Source organism: Halyomorpha halys, unplaced genomic scaffold (genome assembly GCF_000696795.3).
Source record: "Halyomorpha halys isolate HHAL.00 unplaced genomic scaffold, Hhal_1.1 Scaffold812.1, whole genome shotgun sequence".
Taxonomy (NCBI): domain Eukaryota; kingdom Metazoa; phylum Arthropoda; class Insecta; order Hemiptera; family Pentatomidae; genus Halyomorpha; species Halyomorpha halys.
Genome location: NW_027110061.1, coordinates 236,936 through 261,508, shown reverse-complemented (window position 1 = coordinate 261,508; position 24,573 = coordinate 236,936). Strand labels below are relative to the sequence as shown.

Sequence of the window (24,573 nt, the reverse complement as noted above, 5' to 3'; positions counted from 1 at the left end):
CTCGAATCTGGAGAAAAAAATGCTCATAAATTGGTATGGGCCGTATTTAACTATGGTTACAACATTGGTCTTAATAGTTTAGACTAATATAATATATAAAACAATAAGAATGTTATTCACTTATAAGCTTTCCTCAACAATTGCAACCAATTACTACTAGGTGCGGTTGTACTGTTTTATGACAAATTATAGTTTTAGCAAATGGTGAAAGTAATTTTTATTCAACGAAGGTTGACCTATATCTCTCATTGGAGCTATGAAAACCCAAAACTTGAGTGTAGATAATAAATATGTTTTTAGATTATTCAAATTGAAATGCCCTAAAATCATTTCAAAACTATAAAATTAACAGCACAAAAATAAATTAAGGATTTTAAAACGTGATATTTGAGGATGATTAGACAAATCATTTCATTTAATTTCTATTCACAATTAGGACTATTATTTGTATCGTTCTAGCAGAATATTTATCATGTCAAGATTTAACTATTGTGGAATATCAGTGAGAAATATGTCTAGTTTTCAACACTAGAGGGTGCTTAGAGACTGGAGGTCGTCCAAATATGAGTCCCTATTACTTCTACCTGATTCGTGATAGGAATTGTATAACAGGTCTTGCCCTGAATCACATATTGCCGATGCCTCCAAGTTATAGGAAGAGAATGAAATCCATTGAACAACACATGTAGAAAATTTGGTTCAATAATTGTTTTAAAAACATTTCGTTCATAAATTAAAAAAAAAAAAACTTTAAATTAAATTTACTAATTCGGAATAACCTAATAAAGAGCAATTTTTTTCCCTTTTAATTACAGCAATCGATAAGCGAATTTTATTAGTTCTTTTCCCTCCTCTTGATGAGGATAAAATGGGTTTCCATCTTCGTGTTGGTCCAATATAGATGATGCTAGCTTTTTGTGTGTGGGTATATATATATATATATTGAATAATTAGTCATAATATTCCAAAATATATAGTTTTTAAACCATTCGTGAATTTTTATTTATAGTTTGTTTTTTTTCCAAACCACTTTAAAACTTGTAATACAAACACAACTTACCGAGAACAGATATAGTGTTTGAGATGAAATGGTCAGTTAGTTAGTGAATCAGTAGAATATATTATTTTCATACTATGACAAAAATTTTTTTTTTTTTTTTTTTTTTTTATTTATTTGTTGATATTTACAACTGTATAAAAAAATACAACCAGTAAATTTGATCATAATGACATATGATATGATACAAGATGTAGAGAAACTACCCAGTAGTAGAACTCTAAATGACAAAAATAGAACGGGTTTCTTTGGAGACCTACATAGAATATTTACAAAATATACATGGATCCCAAGTCAGAATCTCCATTAATACTATAGAAAATTTTAAATATCTTTCAGATGAGTAGCTCTTTTCTTCCAGAAGTTGTATAGTTTCCGAGTTATTTAAAAAAAACTGAAGCATTTTGCTATCAACCTCTTAGAGTCCAAATGGCAATGGAATACAAATGGCCTGGCTTCAAATTCCATCAAACCTTCACAGATAGTAGAATCATAGAAAATTCAAATAACACTAATTTTATATTACTCAAAATTGCAAGTTTTGGGATTTATCCACAAAATTGGACGTTTTGAGGTTTTTCTACACGAAATTGTACGTTTTACTAATTTTTCAGGATTTCTATTTTTTATAAATGCTTTTACTAAATTTCTCGTATTATGTATCCCAATATTTATTTATTTAAATTACTATTTTATTATTTTTTATGGAGATTAAACCAAATAAAAAAAGAATAAGTAAACACAAGTGACGAATATTCTTGAAATAGTATTAGCCAGCGCCTTCCGGTAACTATGTAAAAGTCTCTCTAGAATAGACCAATATATTTTTAACCTAACTTATTAAAGTTTCTCTGCATTGGCTTACTACTTGTTAGTTATTTGGTTAATACTATATTCGTAAGTAAATAAACAATTGAAAATCTAAGTAGAAGAACTGGAAGATTATTGATTGACCGTGTGTATAGATGAATGGAATATGGTCCGGGTGCGGTAAAAAAAACTCAAATAGTAAATAATTATACTATTTTTATTGAGCCAACGTTTCGCCCCACGTTGCAGGTCTTCGTCAGGGCTAAAAAAGATACAAACACTTGACATAGTTACAAAAAGGAAAAAAGAAAAAAACATAAGTGGAAAATAACAGGGGTATAAAATGAAAAGTAAGATATAATAAAAAAAATTAAAGGATGTAAACAGTAAATGAAAAGGGTAATAGTAACAGATAGATAGCAGAAGAAATATTTTAAAAAAGTACAAATAAAGAGATGAAAAAAGAAAAAAAAAAATTCAAATCAAATGATGAGACAGAATGCATACCTGTTTTGACGGCAGTCAAAGACAGAGTGACTCGTTTGTATTGGGATGAGTGGGGATGGCAGTTATGCCACAATAACGAAGTAAACATAGTAAAAAAGTTTTTAAATTAGGTGAACAATAAATGGTAATATACATAATAGAGGGGGAGAAGAGATATTAATAAAAAACTCATAGATAGAAAAACAAACGAAAAATAATGGGGTACAATGTGTGTAAGTGATTAAGAAACATAATATACCAAATGAGTGGGGATACAGAAAAGTGTAAAATATAATAGAAAATTAATAATAAAGTAATTAATATTAGTACATGAATATAAATTAAAAGATAAGATACATGAATATAAATGAAACAGGAAGGATAGTAAATATAAAAATAATTAAAGAAAAGGTGAGAATTTAGAGAAACAAGAATATAAGATATGACAAGAAAGTGGGCTTCTGAAATGCAGAAAAAAGTGAAAAGAAGTATTATGAGGGTTTTATGATGTTCAAAATGTGTCGATATGTAAGGGAGATGCAGTCTTTATCAACTTTATGATTGACGGAATTCTCAGTTAAATTTATGTAAATGGACTCCGATATGAGACATTTAGTGTGGTTGGGGACAGTGGCATGGAAATGGAATTTGACAGAATGGAAGGATTGTCGAAATTAAAAGTATGATTCAGGTTTAATGCGTGTTCTGATAATTTAGATGCAAGTGGATTAAAGGAGTTGATGGAAGTTTTGTGCTGGGAAATGCACTTCTTAAGTTGGTTTTTAGTTTCGTCGATATAGAAGGAATTGCAGCATGCAGGGAATGAACATCATTGAAGTAGGAGAACATGCTAAGAGAAATATTAGAGGAAATTAAATAGAGAATTTTACTTGAAAGAATATTTTAAAATATTGTGTTTTACATAATGCCTTGAACATTTTTTTTGAAATTTAAAATTGAGGCATTTTTAAAAGGTTAAAATTGAATTTTAGTCTTCATAATGAGAATATAAAATCGTGTACTACAATAGTTTTTCTCATAGCCCTTCAATTATGGACAAACTATCAGGTTTTTAATCGGAGTAGTTATGTTTTTATTTATTAAAAACTAGTTTGCATAAATTAATTAAAAAATATTTAGCGAGTTTAATTTGATTTAAACAAGACTAAGCAAACTTTCCATATATTAATATTATTCGGTTGATTATTAACAATCAGGTTGATATTGCAGGATTTTGGTGTTAAATACACATTCTGAGTTTTAACTGCACTATTTAGCATATTTTGGGGTTTTTGCTGTACAATGTTCGGTTTTATATTGCGCAAAAATTCAGTACCTAATGATTACTTACCTGTAACCTCGAAAATAATGGTCAATGTGTCTTTAATTTACTTAGGTATCATTATTATACGTTTTTATGTAGTCGTTTGCTTTACCCAGGGTTATAGATACATTTTTTCTAGACCTATGTAGCAGTTACAGCCTTTAAAAAAAAAAAGCACTAAACATACTTTTCTTCCAAGAGAAATATTGGTCCATGCAGGTCTCCTTTAAAATTTGAAATATGGGTCATATTATTTTTTTCTTTTTTATCTCCAGGGTTCATATTTTTTTTCTTTTAATGGATTAATTCACAAATATCAAGGATAAACCAGTATGTGTGGGTTGTAGAAATATTGGATGAAATTCCTCGCCAAAATAGACACGCTACAAGAGGACTGCTGATCAGTTAATTAATCGGATTCAACAACCATGGGTTTGTTTATTTAATTTAGTTCAGGTATGTTGGTTTATTTTGTTTATCCCCCATATGTTTGTTTATTTGCTATAATACACTTCTGAATAACAACTAGGGCGGGAGGGGTCATTCGCTTCAGTTTCCCTTCTGTTCTCGCAATTGTAAAAAGGAATTTTCAAAAATCAAACTTGATATGAAAAATGTAACTTTTACTAACCTAGTTAGGGTTGAAACTACTACTAAAACGTATGTCAGAAATATAAAAATATACCAATTTACTAAAATTTACATTCTGCATTATTGAATACTAAATTATAGAATCAATATTGAAAATACTAAGAATGATTTTGTATTTATGAGTTATTATATCAACTAGAAGGCTTATATATAGTGTTAGTTAAATTATAAAACTAGTAATATAATAAATATGGTAATCAAATAAATATGGTGACTAAATCATTAATCAGACTGAGCCCATTAATTTTAAGAAAATAAAATGTACTTTGGAAGAAGATATTTTTTAAAAATCTGGATTTTGGCCGAGTCAGACTGTTTCAATGAAGATAAGAGCTATCTGATAATAAAGACCATTTAATTTTACATTGACATACCTAGTTTAATCAAAATCGTTTGAGCATTTTTCGAGAAAATCGGAAAAATGTGAAAAATTTATTCTGTAGAGTGGAACTTCTGGTCAGTCGATTGTATCGAATAAGTTGCTGTAACGTCCCAGGCATATATCCACTTGAAATATATAATTTCATTTTGGGACAACCAATAATATATAATTTCGTTTTTGAGATAGAACTATCTTCTAAATTCTCCCGTTAATTCATTCTTTTTCGGTCCGATTATTTTGCATAATACTTTATTTTCGAAAACCTTAAGACGCTGTTCATCCCTTAGTGTAAGGGACCACGTCTCGTATCCATAAAGAACAGTGTGAAGGAGAATAGTTTTGTAAATTCTAATATTTAAGTTTTTCACGCCTTTACACGCCACTATCCCTGATGAAGACCTGAAACTCAGGTCGAAACGTCGGCATAAAATAAATAAATATTGTTTTGTTTATTTATGTTGTTCTTTGCTGACCGCACCCCCCGATAAACTTCTTCAAGATTTAAGTTTTTCTATGGAAGGCGCAAGCGAAGCAGTTTCGAAATTGAAAAACAACAAGCATTCCCCGCCTCCAACCTAGCTTTTAATTCCTCGTCAATTTCGTTTTTCTAGCCCATATAAAGTAAAGAAAAATTAAAAATATTTTATACATATAGAGAGTAACTGAAAGTTGTGTGATACATGAACATCACCAAATTTTTATTTTCCTAATTGGTCCCAGAAGATTCCCCTATATTCATATTTTCTTTAATATTTAATATGAAATAAAATTGGAGCAGTTAAAATATGAATCTATAACTACTTTTTCTTGAAATCGTATATCTTATTTAGATTTATAAGATATGTATTAGAGTTCTACTACTAGGTAGTTTCTCTACATCCTGTATCATATCATTATGTAATTTACTTGTTGTATTTTATATACAGTTGTAAATATCAATAAATAAATAATAATAAAAAAAGATTTATAATATGATTAGCGCACACTAAGCACAGGTACATATTAGAAAATGATCTAAAATAAGTTTATGTAATGATCGTTGAAGAACCTTTTGTTTTGTAGCATTTTATGACAATTAATGATAATTTTATTGAATTTTCATTTACAATGACTTTGTTGAATTTGTATCTTAATATAGATAGGTATATATTTTACATTTAGATAACCTTTTTTTCATTATTTCTGTATAATTGATTTGTTTTATTGTTCACAAAATTACTCATAAAAACAATTTAGTAACAGTAGGAAAAATATATCTCTTAAAATGTTTTAGAACTGAACAGATCTTCAGTATATTTTTTTAAATTAGGAAACGATCATTTTTTTACATAATCTAGATATGGCTCTTAAACCGTTTCAATTTTTTTTTATTTGAGCAAAAGCAGTTATACCGTATAAGGGGTTAATCGTTTATGACCATCAAAATTAAACATATTTTATTGCATAAATATGTATTGTACAATATTTACTATATTATTTGGGGTTAAGAGAGTATCCCAAAACAATACAATTTTCCTGATACTAATTACATTTAAAAAAATTCTCTATTTTACATTTTTGTAAAAGAAACAGGAGAAGGAGGGGGGGGGGACAAAACATTATTGAATTAAAAAATAAGATACATAAAATTGGATAGAATAAAATACATAAAATTGAGTAACATGGAATATGTATCACTGATTTATATTTACATTAACATAACATTTTACATACAGCTACTCCTGTCGGTTCTGGGGTCTACCGAGCCTCATAAATTGGATACCCTTAATTAGTTAAAAATCTAGGAGTCGAGTGTGATTCTGATCAAATCGCCTACTTGCAAAACCGTTGTCCAGTAACAGTATTTCCTGTACTTACTGGGCTGTAGCTTTGGAGATTTTAATTTTTTTTAAATTAGCATACTTTACTACCAATATAGCCGTTGACAATGATGTTTTTTAATAGAAAAGACCCTCATTAGACTTTCCATTGAAAGTAATTCTGAGAAATCAAACACGATCCTGTGGGTTCATAACAGACCCCGTCAAAAAAACAGTTCAAAGAAATGATATCAGAAAAACACATTCCCTGTAATGAACTTGCGTTTTTTCAACTTGACTCATGTTTCACTGGAATGGACGACTTCTTCCCCATTACGCTGAACTAAACGGAAATACCAGGAATATTCGATTTTTGTACTAGATTCATTTATTCGACCCCTTCATTAAAATCAGGGATTTAGTGTTTTATTTATCTCCGTTTTACTCTAATCACTAGTGGCTCATTCATTTCTAAGAGAACCACCCGTCTTAAAACCAAGAAACGCCTTGAGAATATTGCTGGAAAGTATAAAAGCAGCAACTAAAAGGAGTTAATATAGACCCTCTAGACTCTGCAACAGGCACTCTCAGAATTCAAAGCAAATGGAAACTCCCAACTCAGGTAGCCAGGCTACTACTGTAACTATCTGGCTCCGCCAAAACTATTTAATGATGAATCAGCTTGATTAAGTTCAATTTAGATAATTTATAAGTCGAACTTTCAGTTCCATTCATGATATAATTTGCACTTCATGAAGTTTGAATAAGCCAAACAACCTAGGTAATAATAATCGTTTTTCCTCGAATCCAAAATGATTTTACTAAATTGTTAATACAGACTTCTACATTTCTATAATTGTATAATTTATTATTATTATTATATTCTTCTATTTTATTCACAACATCTAAATAAAAATAGTTTTCCATTATTTATACCTATTATTTTATAAATAATGTTTGTTTGTTTCTTTTGAAAGGGCGTTTAACAGCCTGGTAATCAAAGCCCGTTGGTTGTTGGATTTGGAACTGTACACCATACCTTTGGCACCAGTGGGACTCAATTCCGTGAGATTTGAAATATTATTTAGCTAGGCAATTATAATTTGTTTAATAATTAATCGTAACAATAGTGGAGAAAGGGTGATGAAAATCATATAAGTGGCTATTCTAATTTTAATAATAAGGCAAGATAAATAGATAATTATAATAATTAAAGGCTTATTATTAAGTTAGTCTTATGGATGAATTTAATGAATCTTTTTATTACGGATTTGTCGTTTCTCAACGCCATTGGAACATTTGTTTGTATCCCAAACTGGTTCAGAGTTAATTCGTAGTGATTACTTTCTTCAAAAATGTGTTTGACGGTCAAATTAGTATGACATTTCGAACATTTTGGAGGGCCCTCTCCTGTTAAGAGGTGGATGTGTATAGTTCGGGTATGTCCTATTCTAAGATCGCTACTTCTTCACGGCGTCTACTTTGGATAGATGTAATCCAAGATTTCAGATCTTCTTTCTCAGATCTTTCTTTATCTTACTGGGCGGACTTCTACGTGGGATGACTAGCGCTTCTCTAGCAGCTCATTTCCTGTAATACCAGAATGTCCGGGGCCCAGATAAAGTAAACTGATTTACCTATTTGTTTTAGCATTATTAAGTATTCATGAATTCGTTAAAAAATTGGGTGAACTGAATACATTATATCTAGTCCTCGAAGAGCGCAAATGGAGTCCGATATTCTTACTATATTGCCATTTGGTATATTTGTTATATAAAAGTAAAGGGCGGGCATCTGTATATACAACAGCATGTTCTGATAGAGTTTGTAGTAATTCTCGGAACTTTTCTTGATATTTTGACGTTGTTGTATTTTGTTTGCGGTATTTGGATAGCCGGAGATTTACATTTGGACGTTGGCAAGTCCAGGGGGGTGTGTTATTTTGATAATATGATATAAATAAAAATTTATCCAAACGATCCGCACTGAAACTGCGACCTCATAAGTACACCCACTTACTAAAACCCAATTGGACACTAGCTTCACAAATCTACAGGACAGCCAAAACAACTTACACAAACAAGCTACAAATATTTCAATCAAAAGCACTTCAGCAGATTACACGATCTCCCTGGTACGTCAGTAACGGAACATTCCACACAAGCCAACACATACCTAGTGTATAAGACCACTGCAATAGACTAGTAAATGATAGGCTACAACGAACTTTACCCACAAACCTTACTGAGGACTAAAAAGGAGTTGGATAAGGGATCTCCTTAGCGAACTAAAGAAATTAATTAAATGTGAAAAATCAACTGTAAAAAATCTATTCTATAAAGTTGAATTTATCGAAAAAGTTGCTGTCACACCCAGACACCAATTTATGTCACACCCATCTTATACATGTAATTTCAGTTTCTTAAAACCTGAAGGTTTTTAATCTAGACTGACACACACATAGATCACTTTGCGAGAATAGTTTATTTGTCCTTAAAAAGTGTTTTTTGCATTAAAAACTGGAATTAGAATTTTGTCACGATCACAATATTTCCTATTACTGTATATTTCATATATAGGTGAGTGAGAGACAAATTAAATAAATCGTCTTCAAATAAATAAATTATTTCGTTAAAAAAAAAAATGACTTTCTTATGGAGCTGCCATTTATATTCTATGTTTATTTCATTTTTTTTTTGTGGCACGACTCTACTGGCAGACTCTCAATAAAATAAAAAATATTTCAATGTTTTTTAAAGATACTTTCCATTATTTCGTACGGGATTTTTGACTATCGTGAGCGTGACATGAAATTTTTGTTTAAAAAAAAAAGGCAATAAATGTATGTGCTATTTTTTAATATTAATAATATGAGACTGCAAACTTTTAGGCATAAAGATTTTTTTTTACTGTCAAGATATCAGAGATCTCCAAATTTTAAATAATTTTCTTATTATATTTAAATTTTAATATATTTACATATATATTTTTTTTAAAGTAAAGGACTAGAAAAACACAATTGATTTTCAGTAGATAAAAAATAATATACAAAGATATGGCGTTAGGTTTTCGTTTTTATATTAAAACATATCTTAAATATTATAAATAAATATTTTTCAAATTATCATGCCTGAATAAGTCTTACCAAGGCAAAGGAATCCTAGACAACGAACCTAGACAATCTGCGAATTAACATAGTTATTTAACAGTGCTAAACAAATTGAACCTTAATAAATTAGGCCGGACTATAAAAGAGCCTCCATTCATTTTGGACCGACTGCTTGAGCACAATGGGGTGGAGGGCTAATGCTTTAATTAAAACATTGTTGGGTTATTTTTCAGCCACTCAAAAGATGTGTAATTAGGAATCCTACCGCCTTTAATTGGGTAGAATCATCATTGTTAGTAATGAAGGAAATGTTAGGTGTTAACTAAGTCTCTGATTAAATAAATAACAACGTTTCCGCTTTCATAAAAATGCTTTGATCGTAACACAACACTTTTAGTAAATAAATTTTTACGTATTATGTTACCCAGCTTAGGGCAAAGAAAACGAGTTATCTTACAGTTCACCATCCTATTCTGGAAGGCCGAAGTTTATTTTACCCTCAAGCAATAAAATTCAACCCGCTTAAACCGGATTGGAACTGTTGGTGTTTCTAAATATAAAGTTGATGCCTTAAATGGCTTAGTTACAACGTCTTTCTGAATTATGATTTTGTTGATCTCTTCTGATCATCTTCATTACTATTCAAGATATATCTTTGAAAGTGGTATTTTTTTAATTAAGATTTAGTAAGCCACAAAGTTCATTTGTATTCTGGAGTTTTCAGGCAACGCTGGAGACAAACGGGCTAATTATATTGGTCACTGCGTGAGAATTTTCTCTCACGTTTATACCTCCCCCCTCCACAACTCTAGCAGCTCTGGCGTCCAGCCCTCTTTCCCTGACAATATACCCTTCTCATAAGACATTATCTCACGCGCGACTGAGGCTACTATAAAAATATTCGAGTTGTGAAGATTTTTCTCATGTACACCAAGTCTATTTAATCTATGAAAAGGTTTTTTTCCTGAGGAAAAATTTAGCAGAACCTGTGAAACGTAGGCTTGAAAAGGCAGGAACTTCATTAGGTACGTATTATTTACCATCAACTGTATTTCAATACTTTTTTTTTCTATTTTTTTTTTTTTTACTGTGATGCAGCCCAGCGCTAGGTTTAGCGCCTTACTGATGGAGCTGCACCTTGTCCACTGCATCCGTCAAGATGCCTCCTGCAGTTACCAGGCTGGTCCAGCCCTCCTGGTCTTAGTCTGGGTCAGCTTCCTCATCTTCTGGTGGCTCACCGCGTGTTTCGATACTATAAGCGTTTTTTTTTGTTTTTGTTTCAAAAATTTTTCTTTTCTTGTTTTCAATTCATCATTGTGTCGTATGAATACTATGTTTAGTAAATTTCTGGGTTATATTCAGGCATTCTAAACAAAAACCATATTCGACCAGTTTAAAAGACCGATATGTTCCAGTCATACGGTGTTCACTTGCACCAATTGTGCACAAGATTAGTAATATGTTCTTATAATATGATGTATCTGGATTTTGATTCTTTTTATAACTTTATCTGTCTCAAAATATTATTTTATCGTAATTACTATTTTATAATTATGTGTTTTTTGAATTTTTTAAGACTAGTTTGCTCATGTATCAAAATAAATTTAATTTTTTTTTTGTTATGCTTAAATAAACCTAATCTAAATCATAATTTTATATTTTTAAAAAATACGTTTAAGAGCTCTAAATAACAAATGTGAGAAAAAGACTCACGCGTGGCGTTAAAATCGACCTACCGACCAATGACGGGTTAATGTACATCTAGATATGTAATTTAAGTTTCTTGTATCTTTTCGGTTTTGAGTTAATTTGATCGACAAGGCACTTTGAAACACACAAAGAGTATTTTGCGAGACTTGGTTGTATAGACTCAGAGGGCCTTGAAACGTATATTTCTGTTGAAAACGTACCCTCGTACCCTCCATTGAAATAAGGAATATTTAGGAACAGTTGAAGTGTGCTGCCTTCTACTCATGGGTATTTTAAGTGCTTTGTCGAGTGTTCACTGTGTGTGCAGAATCGATGGCGCCGTATGCGCATTGAAACTATGATGAGCAGGGAGGGTCCGCTTTACTGGTTTTGAATTTTGACTTTTGCTAACCTATATATGGAACACATAGTAAGGAGAAATATCGGAATGATGCTAAATTACGGATCCAAGTATTCGACGGAAATGTACATTTTATTTATAATTACTATAATTTTTAAAAACACATTTATTTATTGGTCCAAATAAAATAGTCTCCCAAAACGATTTGTGAGTGATGACCACATACTTGTGAACAGCCTAGCACAAAAACAAAACGTCCAATGAAACTAAAAGGACGTTAAGCAATGTTGTACAGTAAAATTGACTGGGCGGAAGTTCCACTTTATATATTAGATTTTTAACAATTCTCAATTTTCACAAACATGACTATTTTTATTTTTATTTTATATTTTGGTTGAATACAAAATAATTAATATTCAACCAAGTGATGAAGTACCTTTTGTTGTGTTTATTAAAAATAATTAAACAATTCTCTTTTTTTATTAGCAATGCAAAATGAATATGGATACATATGAACTATGAAATAGTTTTATAATTAACTAAAGGAGAAAACAGAGAAATAGAAACACCAATTGAAAAATTGGTGACAGTCCAGCGTCGCCGATCTTCGGATGGAAAGAAACAATGTTGATATTCGTTGTTCAGAACTCGAGAAACACTAAAATAGAACTTTTATAGCAATAGAAGAATAAAAATTTAGTAATAAAAAGAATTATTTATTTGATTTTATAGCATCGAAAAGGCAAACTTGGTACTTAATAAGAAGAGGAAGTCTGAAAGCAGTATAAAAAAGCATATAAAGTAAGAGAAGCTCGTTACTCCAAGTCGTTAGAAGGCCATTAGTAAGTTCAATAAGTACTAAGTACTTACCCGTGTTGTCCGCCGCGACTACGGCAGCCACCACCACACCCATCAGAAGGTAAATCATCTGAAACAATAAATAGCTAATATAGTTCAATGACTTTGAATTTACGAGTCAGATTGCTTGGGTTTAAATGAATATTGAGGAATGACAGTGCCAATGAATTACGTTGCTATGTTGGAAAACATCTTCAAAGTGATGTGACTAAGTTTAAAAATATCATTAATTATTTATACAAATACGAGTTAATCTTCAAACATAACATTTAAATTCTTCACTAAAAAAATCCCATTTTTTTATTTCGGTGAAATCTAAATTGTTAAACATAATAATAACATAAATTGGCAATAACAGAATGAAATTCTAAAAACGTAATAATCGTAAATTAATATTCAATCGCTAAAATTATATGAAATTAAATAAGTATTAAGTTACGTGACTTTATGAAAACCAATATGTTGCGTTACAACAGAATATTTACTAATCAAGTTTGTGTAATTTGAAACCCCAGGAATAAAATAATACAATTTTCTCATATCATTAATACTTTCTCGTTTAAATATCCATACCAACCAAAAATAACTTTAAGATATATGCCATTTACAAATCCACAAATCTGATTGATTACTTGAATAGAATATGCTTCCTTCTGCGTTTATATTGTTTACTATTTTATGCAATGCTAGATTGAAGAGAATTGGGGATAGAGCATCTCCTTGCCTAATACCAGCTAATATTGCTAATGTGCTACTTATAGTTGTACCATTGTACCATTTGTACTTATTGTTATACCATTGGAAACTATTATGGCATTGCTATTATCTAGTCATCTGTATTAATCTTATTACCTTTTTTGGTATATTATATTCTTTTAATGATTTAATTAAGTTGTCCCTATTGATGCTATCGAAAGTTTGACGGTAGTCAATGAATAGAATATGAAGAGTAGCACTTTTCTAACTTATATTCACTCAGAATGTTTTTAGCAAAGACATTGAGTTTCTGAAAGATTGTTTGAACCTAAGGCCAAGCGTTACTTCACTTTTGAATTGGTGGTAGGATGTAGTTAGAGGAACTGTATTGAAATTAATTGCAATGAGAATAAGACAGTAAGTAACAGAAACAGAATTTATTTACAATTTACATGTTGGGTGAACAAGAACTTTCACCTGATACTTTCTTATTTTTGAATTTCTGAATTGCTTCAGTTAAATCTTCTGTATCAGGTTGCTTAATGTCATTATCGTTGGGTATTATTTTAAAAAAATAAAGTTTAAAAGGGGTTTCATTTATTTCTCGATAAGACTCTATTTCACTAATCGCTGGAGTATTACAGTACCTCCAATGAATGCTCCATTTCAATCTAAATCACCTGCAAACAAGAACTCAAATCTGGAAGAGGATTATACACAGGTAACTGAAGGTAATAACGACTAACGATGAAACAGCACCTTTTGAAAAGAACTTCCCCCGGATAATTGTATTTTGTGGAGGGGAATAGACGATACAATACGGAGTTGAAAAGGTCAGAAAGGCTGTTTTCAACAAGGGAATTTAATTGACAAAGTCCTCTATGCGCCCTCTGTCAATCCGACTCCAATGAACTTTTGCGAAACAACTTGTAAGGCCTCACGATCGATTCGAGTTAACCCTAATTAGAGATTTCGGTGGAAACAATGGCACTTTTAAACAAACCGCTACGTTTGACTTAATCAACCGTTACTGTTTTCAGCGATTTGGTTCCAAAATTATCCGACTGGAAAACATCCAGATAATTCTGAAAGGGCTTAAAGGTACTTTATAATTTAAACCACAGCTTTTAACGAGGGTGGTTGACCGTGGATATAATTCAAGGATCTTTTTGTTGCGGGCACAGTAACAGTAATAGTGAACAACAATCGTTAACCACTGGTAATCTTTTGGCAGTAAACATTTTAATTAGTTGATTTTAATTCGAAACAATAGCAATGGTAATGAATTAGTACTACAAAGCTATATTAATATTGTATCTAATTTATAAATACAAATAATTAGAACGTTGTGGTTGAGAAGTTTGGAGCTATGACCTGAGAGTGCTTAGTTCGGAATATTGTTAAGTTCGAATCCCACCAGAGTCAATCTATATTTATTTCGTAAAGGCCCTGGTAGAAGAATCTCGACAATCCTAGTCTATATAGTACAAGAGCCGGGAAGAAAGTTAGTTCACGGCAATTTTTTATTACTTTAATGAAAACTATCTGTAATTACTAGTCAAAATTGATGACTGTGCCAAGTGTAGTTAGGGGGAATATAAAATGGCGGCTGTTTCAAAACGTTGAAAATAATTAATTTATTATTCTAAGCTCTATATCTTAAAACCTATCAACAACATTAGAAAACCTAAGAGAGCATCATAGGAAAATATGTTTGATTTATAAAAACCTTTATTTCAGAAACCACAAGACGTATAGATGCATGTCAGCACTCACATTAAAGATAGTTAAATTTACTATAAAATAGTTGATTACGTTTATGTTTGTAGAAGTAGTAGTTTTTATGATATTCGACAAAATAAATTTACAAAATGTTGATTTCTAGTTGTTCGTATAAATTGTATGATTTTTGAATAAATATATCTCTAGAACTATAATATTTCAGTTTATTAAGTTGCTCACAAAACATTAAAGGGTTTTGATCATTATTTATTGCCTATCACTCGGGATGTGATAAAAGAAACATACAGAAAAGTGTATAAGTTCTTTTAATGTGTACCAATGTGTCGGCCTAAATTTCAGGCCTCTATTAGGAACAATTAAAAAAAAAAAAAAAACGGGTCCTTGGAGTTAGTAGCCACGGGTCTTACCACGCGGCCACCCGTGCTTCCTGGGTAAATAAAGAGTGATAGATGTTCTCAGCTTGTACATCATAAATGGAAAGTATCTCCGTGGAATGAATAGTGAGTGGTATATTATAAACATTAATATTAGGAGATAATTACTTAAATATATATATTCATTTATAACCAATAAAAACCTAGTGTGATGCGCTCATCACAAAATTTTAAATTAATTTTCCCACATTACAGAACTATTTTATTATTCACGATGATAGGCCTTCCACTGACTTTATTTCCATTTATAGGCCCACATAGAACAACTATTAGTATATTTTGGGTTTCCCCGGTTGTTATGACAATAGTAAATAAATTATCAGTAAAAACCACTGAATTACGAACACAAATTTTAATTAGCTCTCAAATTCTTTAAATTCATTGATTTCTTCTTACTGCTAAAAACGAGAAATAATTTATTTCGAATCAACAAAATTAATAATAGTTTGCTGAAATTTTTTTGAACATTCGGTTGTCGAAATATCTCAATGTGGATAAAAGCTAGGCTGTATATTATACATTGATATTATGAATTTTAATCGAAATCATTATGAAATCATTGATGAACTTGTAAAAGTTGTTAAATCGGTGTTGTCATAAATGAATAATTAATTTCAGTCTGGTACATTTATTTTTTTTGTGTTTGGCTCACACACACATCCACAAAATAATAATAACTTTTATTTATTATTATTAAGTTATAGAGTTATAATAGGATGATCAAGATAACGATCTGCTTGTTTTCCTCTTCAATAGGTTAATGATGCTCACTTGTTTCCTATATCAATCAATAATACTCAATCATCATTTGAATGACCGATCGAAATTATTATCCCATCATTCTATTATTGTCGCTTGTTAGTTTTCCATTATAACCTGTAAGGAAAATACGTAATCAAAACCATGAGTAATTTAAGATGCCGTTTTCACTTTGTTTATCGTTCTAAAAACCTTTCCAAAACAGCATTAAATTTTCTGAAGAAATTATTCAGTTTTGGTATGATATCTGCAGATATGCGCGTATATGATATATACAGTACATATAAACACACATATATGATATATACATTGAAGATTTAAACATATACAGCTATTATCAAACCTTAAAAGAAAAATGACTGATTTATGCGGCCCAACTACTCTTACTATTTACCTCACGCAGAAGAAGAAAACAAATCATTATTTGTAATAGTTACACTGATAATTACTATAATATCAATGCAATATATACAATTTTTTTTTTTTGCAGATCTTAGGCAGCCCGAAGCGCCTTGTCCACGGCCTGCCTGTTGGCTACTGCTTTCCAGTTGCATGCAGCTCTTTCGCACCTTTGTTGATTCTGTCTATCCATGCGGTTTTTGGCCTCTCACCTGGTCTCTTGACAGCTATACTGTCATTCATTGTTGTGTACAGGCGTCTTAATGGATTGCTTCGTGCAACAAAACAGAAGGCAGAAGTATTTCCGTTCAATCTCACGATCCTGCTTTCTAGGATACCTGTTAGGGGACATGTCTCGCAGGGGCCATGGCAATGTGCACCCTTAGCTTCAGATTTTTAGAGATTTCAATATTCTTGACAAAGAGAAAAAGGCTCTTTTTGCGCTTCTTATATGCTATTCTATCTCAGTCCGTAGATCATTTATTGTGGAGCCGAGGTATTTAAAACTGTATACTTTTAAATACGATTACGGCGAACTTATCGACTTACAATCATATACTTTATTTTCATTTACTTGCAAGTCGATTTCCTCTGCTTTTCTTCTTAGGGTCTTTGCGGTTCTTTCCACGTCTTCTTAGGATCGCATGTCGTCCGCGTACACCAGGATTTTATGATTCTTTCCGACTTGCACTCTTCTACTCTCGCGTAATTTCTTCTAAACATTTTGTGTAGGGCTATAGGAACTCTTATCTCTTAACTTCGACTTTTTCGATTTTACTTATTCAATAGCCTGGGGATTGCTAAATAATTTCCTGAGTGGACACCATTTGGGATAGTTGGTGGTCTCTACGTGTATCTTAGCGGAAGAGCTTCTCAAAGCAGTTCCTTCCTTAGTAAATATTGTGCTCTCGGCAATTTACACAGTAGATGGAAGTTCAACTAAGTATCATATCTCTTCGCTGCTTAGTTTTGATATAAACTACCAGTAAAGTTTAGTTTAGCTGTGTAAAAACAAACTCTAACAAAATGCCAATATAAATCAATTTTGACACAATAAGTGTCCAATATAAATCAGCTAAAATGTTTTTCGCAGCTAAGTCGATGATCTGATCAAAATTGTCAGAGGAAAGAGTCTACCTCCATATTTTGACTACTATTACTTTATAACATTGGCGAGATAAGAGCGGCTAAAATTTAAGTTATACAAATAACGCCAACTTTAAAATACTTTCATTTGTTGTCATTGAAATGTCAACTTCAAATTGAAAGATTTATCCTAATTTTGAATCTTGTATTCTTATCGCCATTATTATTTTCCAGATATTTCATAAAATAGAATCTTGAGACATGGCACTTCTTCATATCATTTTCATATATTTTTAAAACTCATTAAATTAAAAATATTACGGAGCTTCTAGGTTTAGTCATTTTTCTGCAAAATGCAAAAATAAACTTTCTGAAATAATTTTTCTACAATTCCGATAATTATAGAGCGTAAAGTCGTTTCATGATACAAAACTCATTTTAAAACTAGCGTATTACTCAGTGGATATTTTATGGGAATTTACGTGTTTTTGATGGGAATGCAGGTTTTGAGGTACCTTCAGTCTAAAAAACCTAGTCTCAAAAATGGTCTATTTGTGTGGTGAAAAACGAATAGTCGTAGAAAACTTAAATTACGTATTTAAGATGGATATATACAAGGGATGTGACAGAAAGTTTTTCGATAGAATCGAAAAAATTGAAAGAATTTATAGGATCGATTTTTTAGTTCAATTCCTCGAAAGTAACTTGGACAACTTTTATTAAACTCGTTATGTCAATGTAAAATTAAATTGTTTTTTACATGAGCTAGATTTTATACTCATTGAAATAGTTCATCCGGGCTTAAATAAAAGAATTATTAAAACATTTTTCTCAAAACAACCAGCAAAGAGGACCCTCCCTGCTCAACATAGTATCAATGCGCACTCGACTCGACTGCACGTACAGTGTACAAGTTAAGTAACCCTTAAAATACCGACGGTAGAAAAAGGATACCAACTTCTACTAACATATTCCTTGTACCTTAATTCCCTATTTCCTTTTTGTGGAGGGTACGAAAAAAAAAATCCTTAAAAGTACCTTTAATTTTGTTTATTTGAAAAAAATAAACAATTCTCAAAGTTAGAAATAATAAAAATATACAAATACTAAACATTAAAGAATTTTATGAATAAATTAAGGAGAAAAGGAGGAAAAATAAGATTAATAAGAGAAGTTCGAATCGGAAAAAACGAGTCTACCCGAACTTTCCGGATTGCATACTTATGGAACAGTAATACAATTAACCTTCTCTAATGGACAACAAGGATGCTATAACTCAGTATTATTAACAAGTTATTCTTCCTCTTTTAAGAATCTTTCTAATATATACCTGGTCCAGAAATCCCCTTTGTGTATTTTTTTTCTGCGGCTTTGGGTTGGTGCGGTTATAAGTACCACTAGCATATATAAATTAATAAAATATTTTATTTTGAATCTACGATTCTATCGATTAACTGGATGCATATGAGTACTACTTCATAATATTTTGTTATGCTGCTGTGTATTAGGAAGAAACGAAACTGATAATAGTTTTTCCCAAATAAAAAAAACATGAAATATGAATTTTTATAACAATTGAAAAATAAAAATGTCATGTTAAAAAATTTAGCCGACACTCATAAAATAGCGACAGCTTGACACACGAGCCCAGCAATCAACTCAATATTTGGGAACGTAATTAGGGTAATAAGTGAAACTTGTATAATGCGCTTAGTTCTCCAGATTTTGTTTTCTAAAGAACCTGCAGAAAGTCAAGAAATTCTTACTTTCCTTTATTAGCAATAGTTTCTCCTTCTCATTTAAATATTTTTCTGATGATAAATAAACAACCCCTTATACAAACAAAGGCATGCAGGATCGAAATACATTGAACTGAAGACATATTTGTTAATTACTGTAAATATTTATAGTTGACAAAAATTGAAAAATGATTGGGAAAGGGGGAATGATCTGAGTATTCTGTATAACAATATGAGGAATAAGATATGAAATGATATCCCTAACCAAATAAAATTATTACTCGTACAAAATATCTATTAATTCTATACTTGAGTTACAATTTAACAATAGTTAAGTAAAGCCTTCGGATTTCTTGAGCAATCGTATTAGTCAGTCTTCTGAGGCAATCAGAAAGTTTAAATTGGATTCATGCCGAGTATCAATGGAGTTAGATGGCTGGAAAGTTGGCTTTTTGCCTTCTTTTATTTCCTTTTTTATTCTTACCAACAATGAATTCGCGTCCCTTTAATTTCAAATGACATAATGAAAATATTTAATGTTGAGTGAAATATTGAACTATCTTCATGGTCAAAACTTTCTGGATATTACGGATTTTATATTGAATAATATATGGATGACACGGTTTATCTTTAGGAAAGTTTTTATCTTCATATTACGTGGAAACTTATCGGTTGAAAATGATAATATTTCCCCTTTCATTAGATTCTGAAACTTAACATTTAGAAAGTAATTAACCAGGAAGGGATCTCCAATCCTCATGGATTGAGGAAAGTGATCACGAGGATGGATAGGGACTAATGCGCCATCCACTGAAGGGTTAGGTACCCGCAGCTTTTTGAGGTCAAAGGGTTCACTATCAGTCCGATGATATCATCTATAGTGTCCTCGGGTCGTTAACACTTCCATTAGGGGCCGCCTAACAGCGTTCAGATCATGCAATGAGGTTAAGTGAGCAGCTGCTTGAGCTTTGATGTTTGCCAGCGAGCTAATGGCGAGTACACTCTGTGTTATTATTTCATTTTCTCAGCAAAGGGCCACTAGGGTAGAATTTGAGATCATTAAAGGTGTGTTGGGAGTGGAAATGGACTCATTTTTAATGATTTTTTTCCTTCTCAGTGTACCAATAAGGGTTGTTCTACATCTTGTCGAAATAAGGCGAAAGTTGTTCAAAGGCTGCCCTGATGTTCTCAAATCGTTATCGGATTAATAAAGGTGGTATATCACCATATATAGCATTTTCGATCATATTAGACGAGTTTAAATTGTAAATTCATTTATTTTAATTAAAATTAATTATGAGAAATAGTTGACCGTGGATGACTTTATACAAGGAGAAGATGGTTGAGGGTGCGGTCAAAATAAAACACAAATAAGGAACATCAACTTATTTGTGTTTTATTTTGACCGCACCAACCATCTTCTCCTCGTATATTTTAATTAAACAATTTTTAAAAAAAACATGCTCCCAGTTAAGAAGGGCAATAAAATTCTTTGTAGGAAAAATTAAGCCAGATTTTTGCAGTGTCATTTAAGACCTTTTTTTCCAATAAAAAAAAACTTCTCAAACTTTTTTAAAGCATAATATTAAATTCTTTATTTATTCTGGGGAATGTCTCTTTAGAATAATAATGTAATAAATAGTATGTGAGCTCAAATAAACTTACAAAATAATCAATATATGATAAAAAAAAAATGACAAATAATGATAAAGTAAGTAACAATTAAATCTTTAATCAGGAAAGAAAACTTATCATATCAATTACGTAGATAAAAATATTTAGAGAGTATTATTTTAATTATATCAGAAATGGGTGGATATAAAATGATAGAATAAGCGGAATTTGAATTTGAGAAGGGTACTGGAGTAACGGATGGAAGTAAGAATGGAATTTTGTAGGGAATAGGATCAGGCAAAGATATGTCTATATCTTGGTTGGCCAATACTTTAAATCTGATGGCTGGGTACGAATTAAGAATAGGTAGAGCGAAGACGAATAGAGAATCTGAATTTAAGGAGATCGGAGGTGTATGTTGGACGGCAGGATTGAATTATTTGCTGAAGAAAGGATGGTAGGAAATACTACGGTATGCTTAATACAGAAGATGGGACTCTTGAACTCCTCACAAAATCGGGTAATTGAGCCGTCCCTGAAGATTCCTAAGATGAATTGTACTAAGCAATCAATTAATCGTTTTAGTTTTGGTCCGAGATCCCCAGTGGAACTATCGTATACAGTACAACAGTAGTCAAAGGGGGGGGGGATGTGAAGGAAGTAATTTGCAGTTTCCCGGGTTTCAAATGTGACGAAGGTGCTTTAGGGGGAAGATAAATTTTTTTTTTCTTCCTCAATAATACACTGAGTAACACAATATATGGAAGTTCATTAACTACATTATTACGTTATATATAATATTTCACACACTCATTTATAAGAATAATGTTTTCCAAGATTTTGCTCCGGGCCTTGACAATTCTTATTATGCCACTGATTAATTAATTATGTCAAAATAAAATGTGAAAATTTTTTATCAAAAAAAGTATTTATTTATTTTTATATTTTTCTAATAAAGATACAACTCAATATCGATAATATTTACCATAAATATATGTTTCAAATACAGCTGAAACAACTTTTTTTAACACAAGATATACAAAATATTGTTTTAAAAACTAATTTGAAAATCAGATCACCTCATAGTTTAACCAATATATAAAAGGTTTATCAATATAATTTGTAGGTGCTCAAGGAATATACAAAAGCAATTTACTAGACGTTCTCAGAGAAAAGTTCAAATTCTTCCTATTCAAATTCATGTATTTGATTAATAATATTTTTTTTTCATGAACGTTTCAGGACTCTTCTTTCATCTTCAAGATCAACCATCATAATAAGGATTTACATTGTGTTGAAAGAAGATAGTTGACCGTATGAAGTAGATTGTAGTTTTACAATCAACAAAGATAGTCCAGGTTGTCGGTCAATAAAGGTATCGACATAGTAAAAGAAAACTATTTATTTTCAGGTTAACAATAAATAGTTTTATTTTACTATTTTGTACCTTTATTGACCGCCACCCGAACCATCTTCCTACTATTTACATTGTAGCTATGATTTTTATCCAAAATTTGTATTATATTTAAATATGTGCACAACTTAATGTATTTTATTTTCACTATCATACATAATTTAATTTAGTATGAGATGAAATGCAGACTTATCGATAATAATCAAAATGTAACAACTGATCAATTTGATGGTAACATTTGAATTTCTGAACCACCCCAAAACTTTGATGAATAAATGATTGAAATAAACATGCTAATAGGACGTTTCACATGATGATTTTACCTCCTGCTTGGTCATTTCTGACATGGGAGAGTTATCTACAGGTAATCAACCTATGCTAACCATGGCACTAATATCAATTAGGAAACTTTCCTAACTGTTTCAACACAAAAACAATAAAATTGACTTTTTTAATCTATAATAATTTAGTTTCTTTGTTTGAAAATTAACTAGTTACTACTTTATTAAAACACAGTAAAACCTAGATTACTCAGAAAACAAGGGAGTTGAAAGGCAATAAAAACCATGGGAGCCCTATTAGTGATAGGCCGGGAGACATGACCCTGGAGAGACGATTAGGCCCGTAGCCAACTCCAAGATGACCACCGATAAATAAATGACGTCCTGGCGACATAGGGGCACCAAGTAAGCTCGTTGTACGACATTAGTAGAGGCTATTATAGCATATATATATTTATATACATGATTATATATTTTAGAGTTAAATATATTTTTATGGTAAATTTTCAAGTCCAAACATTTTAACACTTACAAGAAAAACGGTTTAAACTTCCAATTAATTACCAATGACTAATTTACATGACCATTAAGGCCTATTTGGATTGACGGAGTTGAGGTTAGGCATTGCATCAAAACCATTTAATTCCTCTCATATAGATTCCTTACAATCCAAAATCATTCATGAAATGCTCAGTAATCCTTACGTAATCTTCAATATCTTGCCAATTTGGCCATGATATTTGTTTTTTTAATGATTCCCTTCTTGTTTTTTTTTCTGGCATGGGGGTTATCTAGAAGTTACCAACCTATTCTAACCATGATGGAGGGTCAGGTTTTTCATTTCGTGGCCGTCCCATTAGTCCACCCCTAGCCTGGATTCGAATCGGCGCCGCTGGCTGTTCTTAGGCTGCTAAGACCTGCGCTTCAACCATCTGAGCTATAAACGACTCCTCTTCCTTAACCAACCCTTGTTTCTGATCGCCTTCTTTTTCAATTCCTGATAGTCCTCCTAGACGTCATAAAAAAGAATGAGCTCGAGACCTTCTAATCTATAAATATCATTGAAGTTCTACTAATGAATAAATTCATTACAAAACTGAGTCATGCTATTGTAATATAATTCACATTATATTTACAAGTAGTATTTCGAAATTATATTCCCTGTTAAAAATCATAGTGGCATAATAACAAAAAAATCTATTATCGAATTAATAAAAGGCACTGGAATGCCTGTTTTACGTTCATAATATTAGTACAGGACATAATATATTTACAACCAGATATAGCCTTAGTAAGAGTGTCGAGGAAAATCATTCCCTAGAATGAGACAGTATGATCACATTCTTATGGGCTTTATTTTATTTTTATGAATATTATGATGATGATCATAATCATAAATTATTGACGTATACCATATCTACTAGAGTTTCAATTAAAAAAGAATGGCTTGGATTATGAAATAGTAAAAAATTCATAAATCTAATGGATTTTAAAAGAGTTGCATTTAATTAGGGAAATGAAATTAATAAGTACTATACCTTTCGAAAAAAAAACACGGAAAAATTATTATTTTTTGAGGCATTCTGGGAAAATTCCATTAAAATGTAATGAGTTGCTTTTGAAGTGGAATGAATGATAATTATTCGTAGTAATTATTGATTAACATCAATTTATTCGTTGGAGAACATACTTCATGTGTGCTTTTTAAATACTTAATATGATCAGATGGAGAACATTTACCGTTCGAGAATTTTTGACCTTTAAAATACAATCATTTTCAACCCATCAATTTTATCAAAACGTTTTGATTGTTTCAAAAAACTATGGAATCGATTTATTCTCTCTCTCTCTCTCTCTCTCTCTATATATATATATATATATA

At 31.1% G+C, this 24,573-nt stretch overlaps 1 protein-coding gene across 1 annotated transcript in view; it reads right to left on the bottom strand.

The window, feature by feature from the left end:
• The window catches only part of LOC106686361 (acid sphingomyelinase-like phosphodiesterase 3b), a 483,558-nt gene that overhangs the window by 367,005 nt on the left and 91,980 nt on the right, over window positions 1-24,573 (bottom strand). The window contains exon 3 of the mRNA XM_014429614.2: window positions 12,539-12,596. Within this exon, the coding sequence (XP_014285100.1) occupies window positions 12,539-12,596 (58 nt within the window). The remainder of the gene's footprint in view (window positions 1-12,538; window positions 12,597-24,573) is intronic.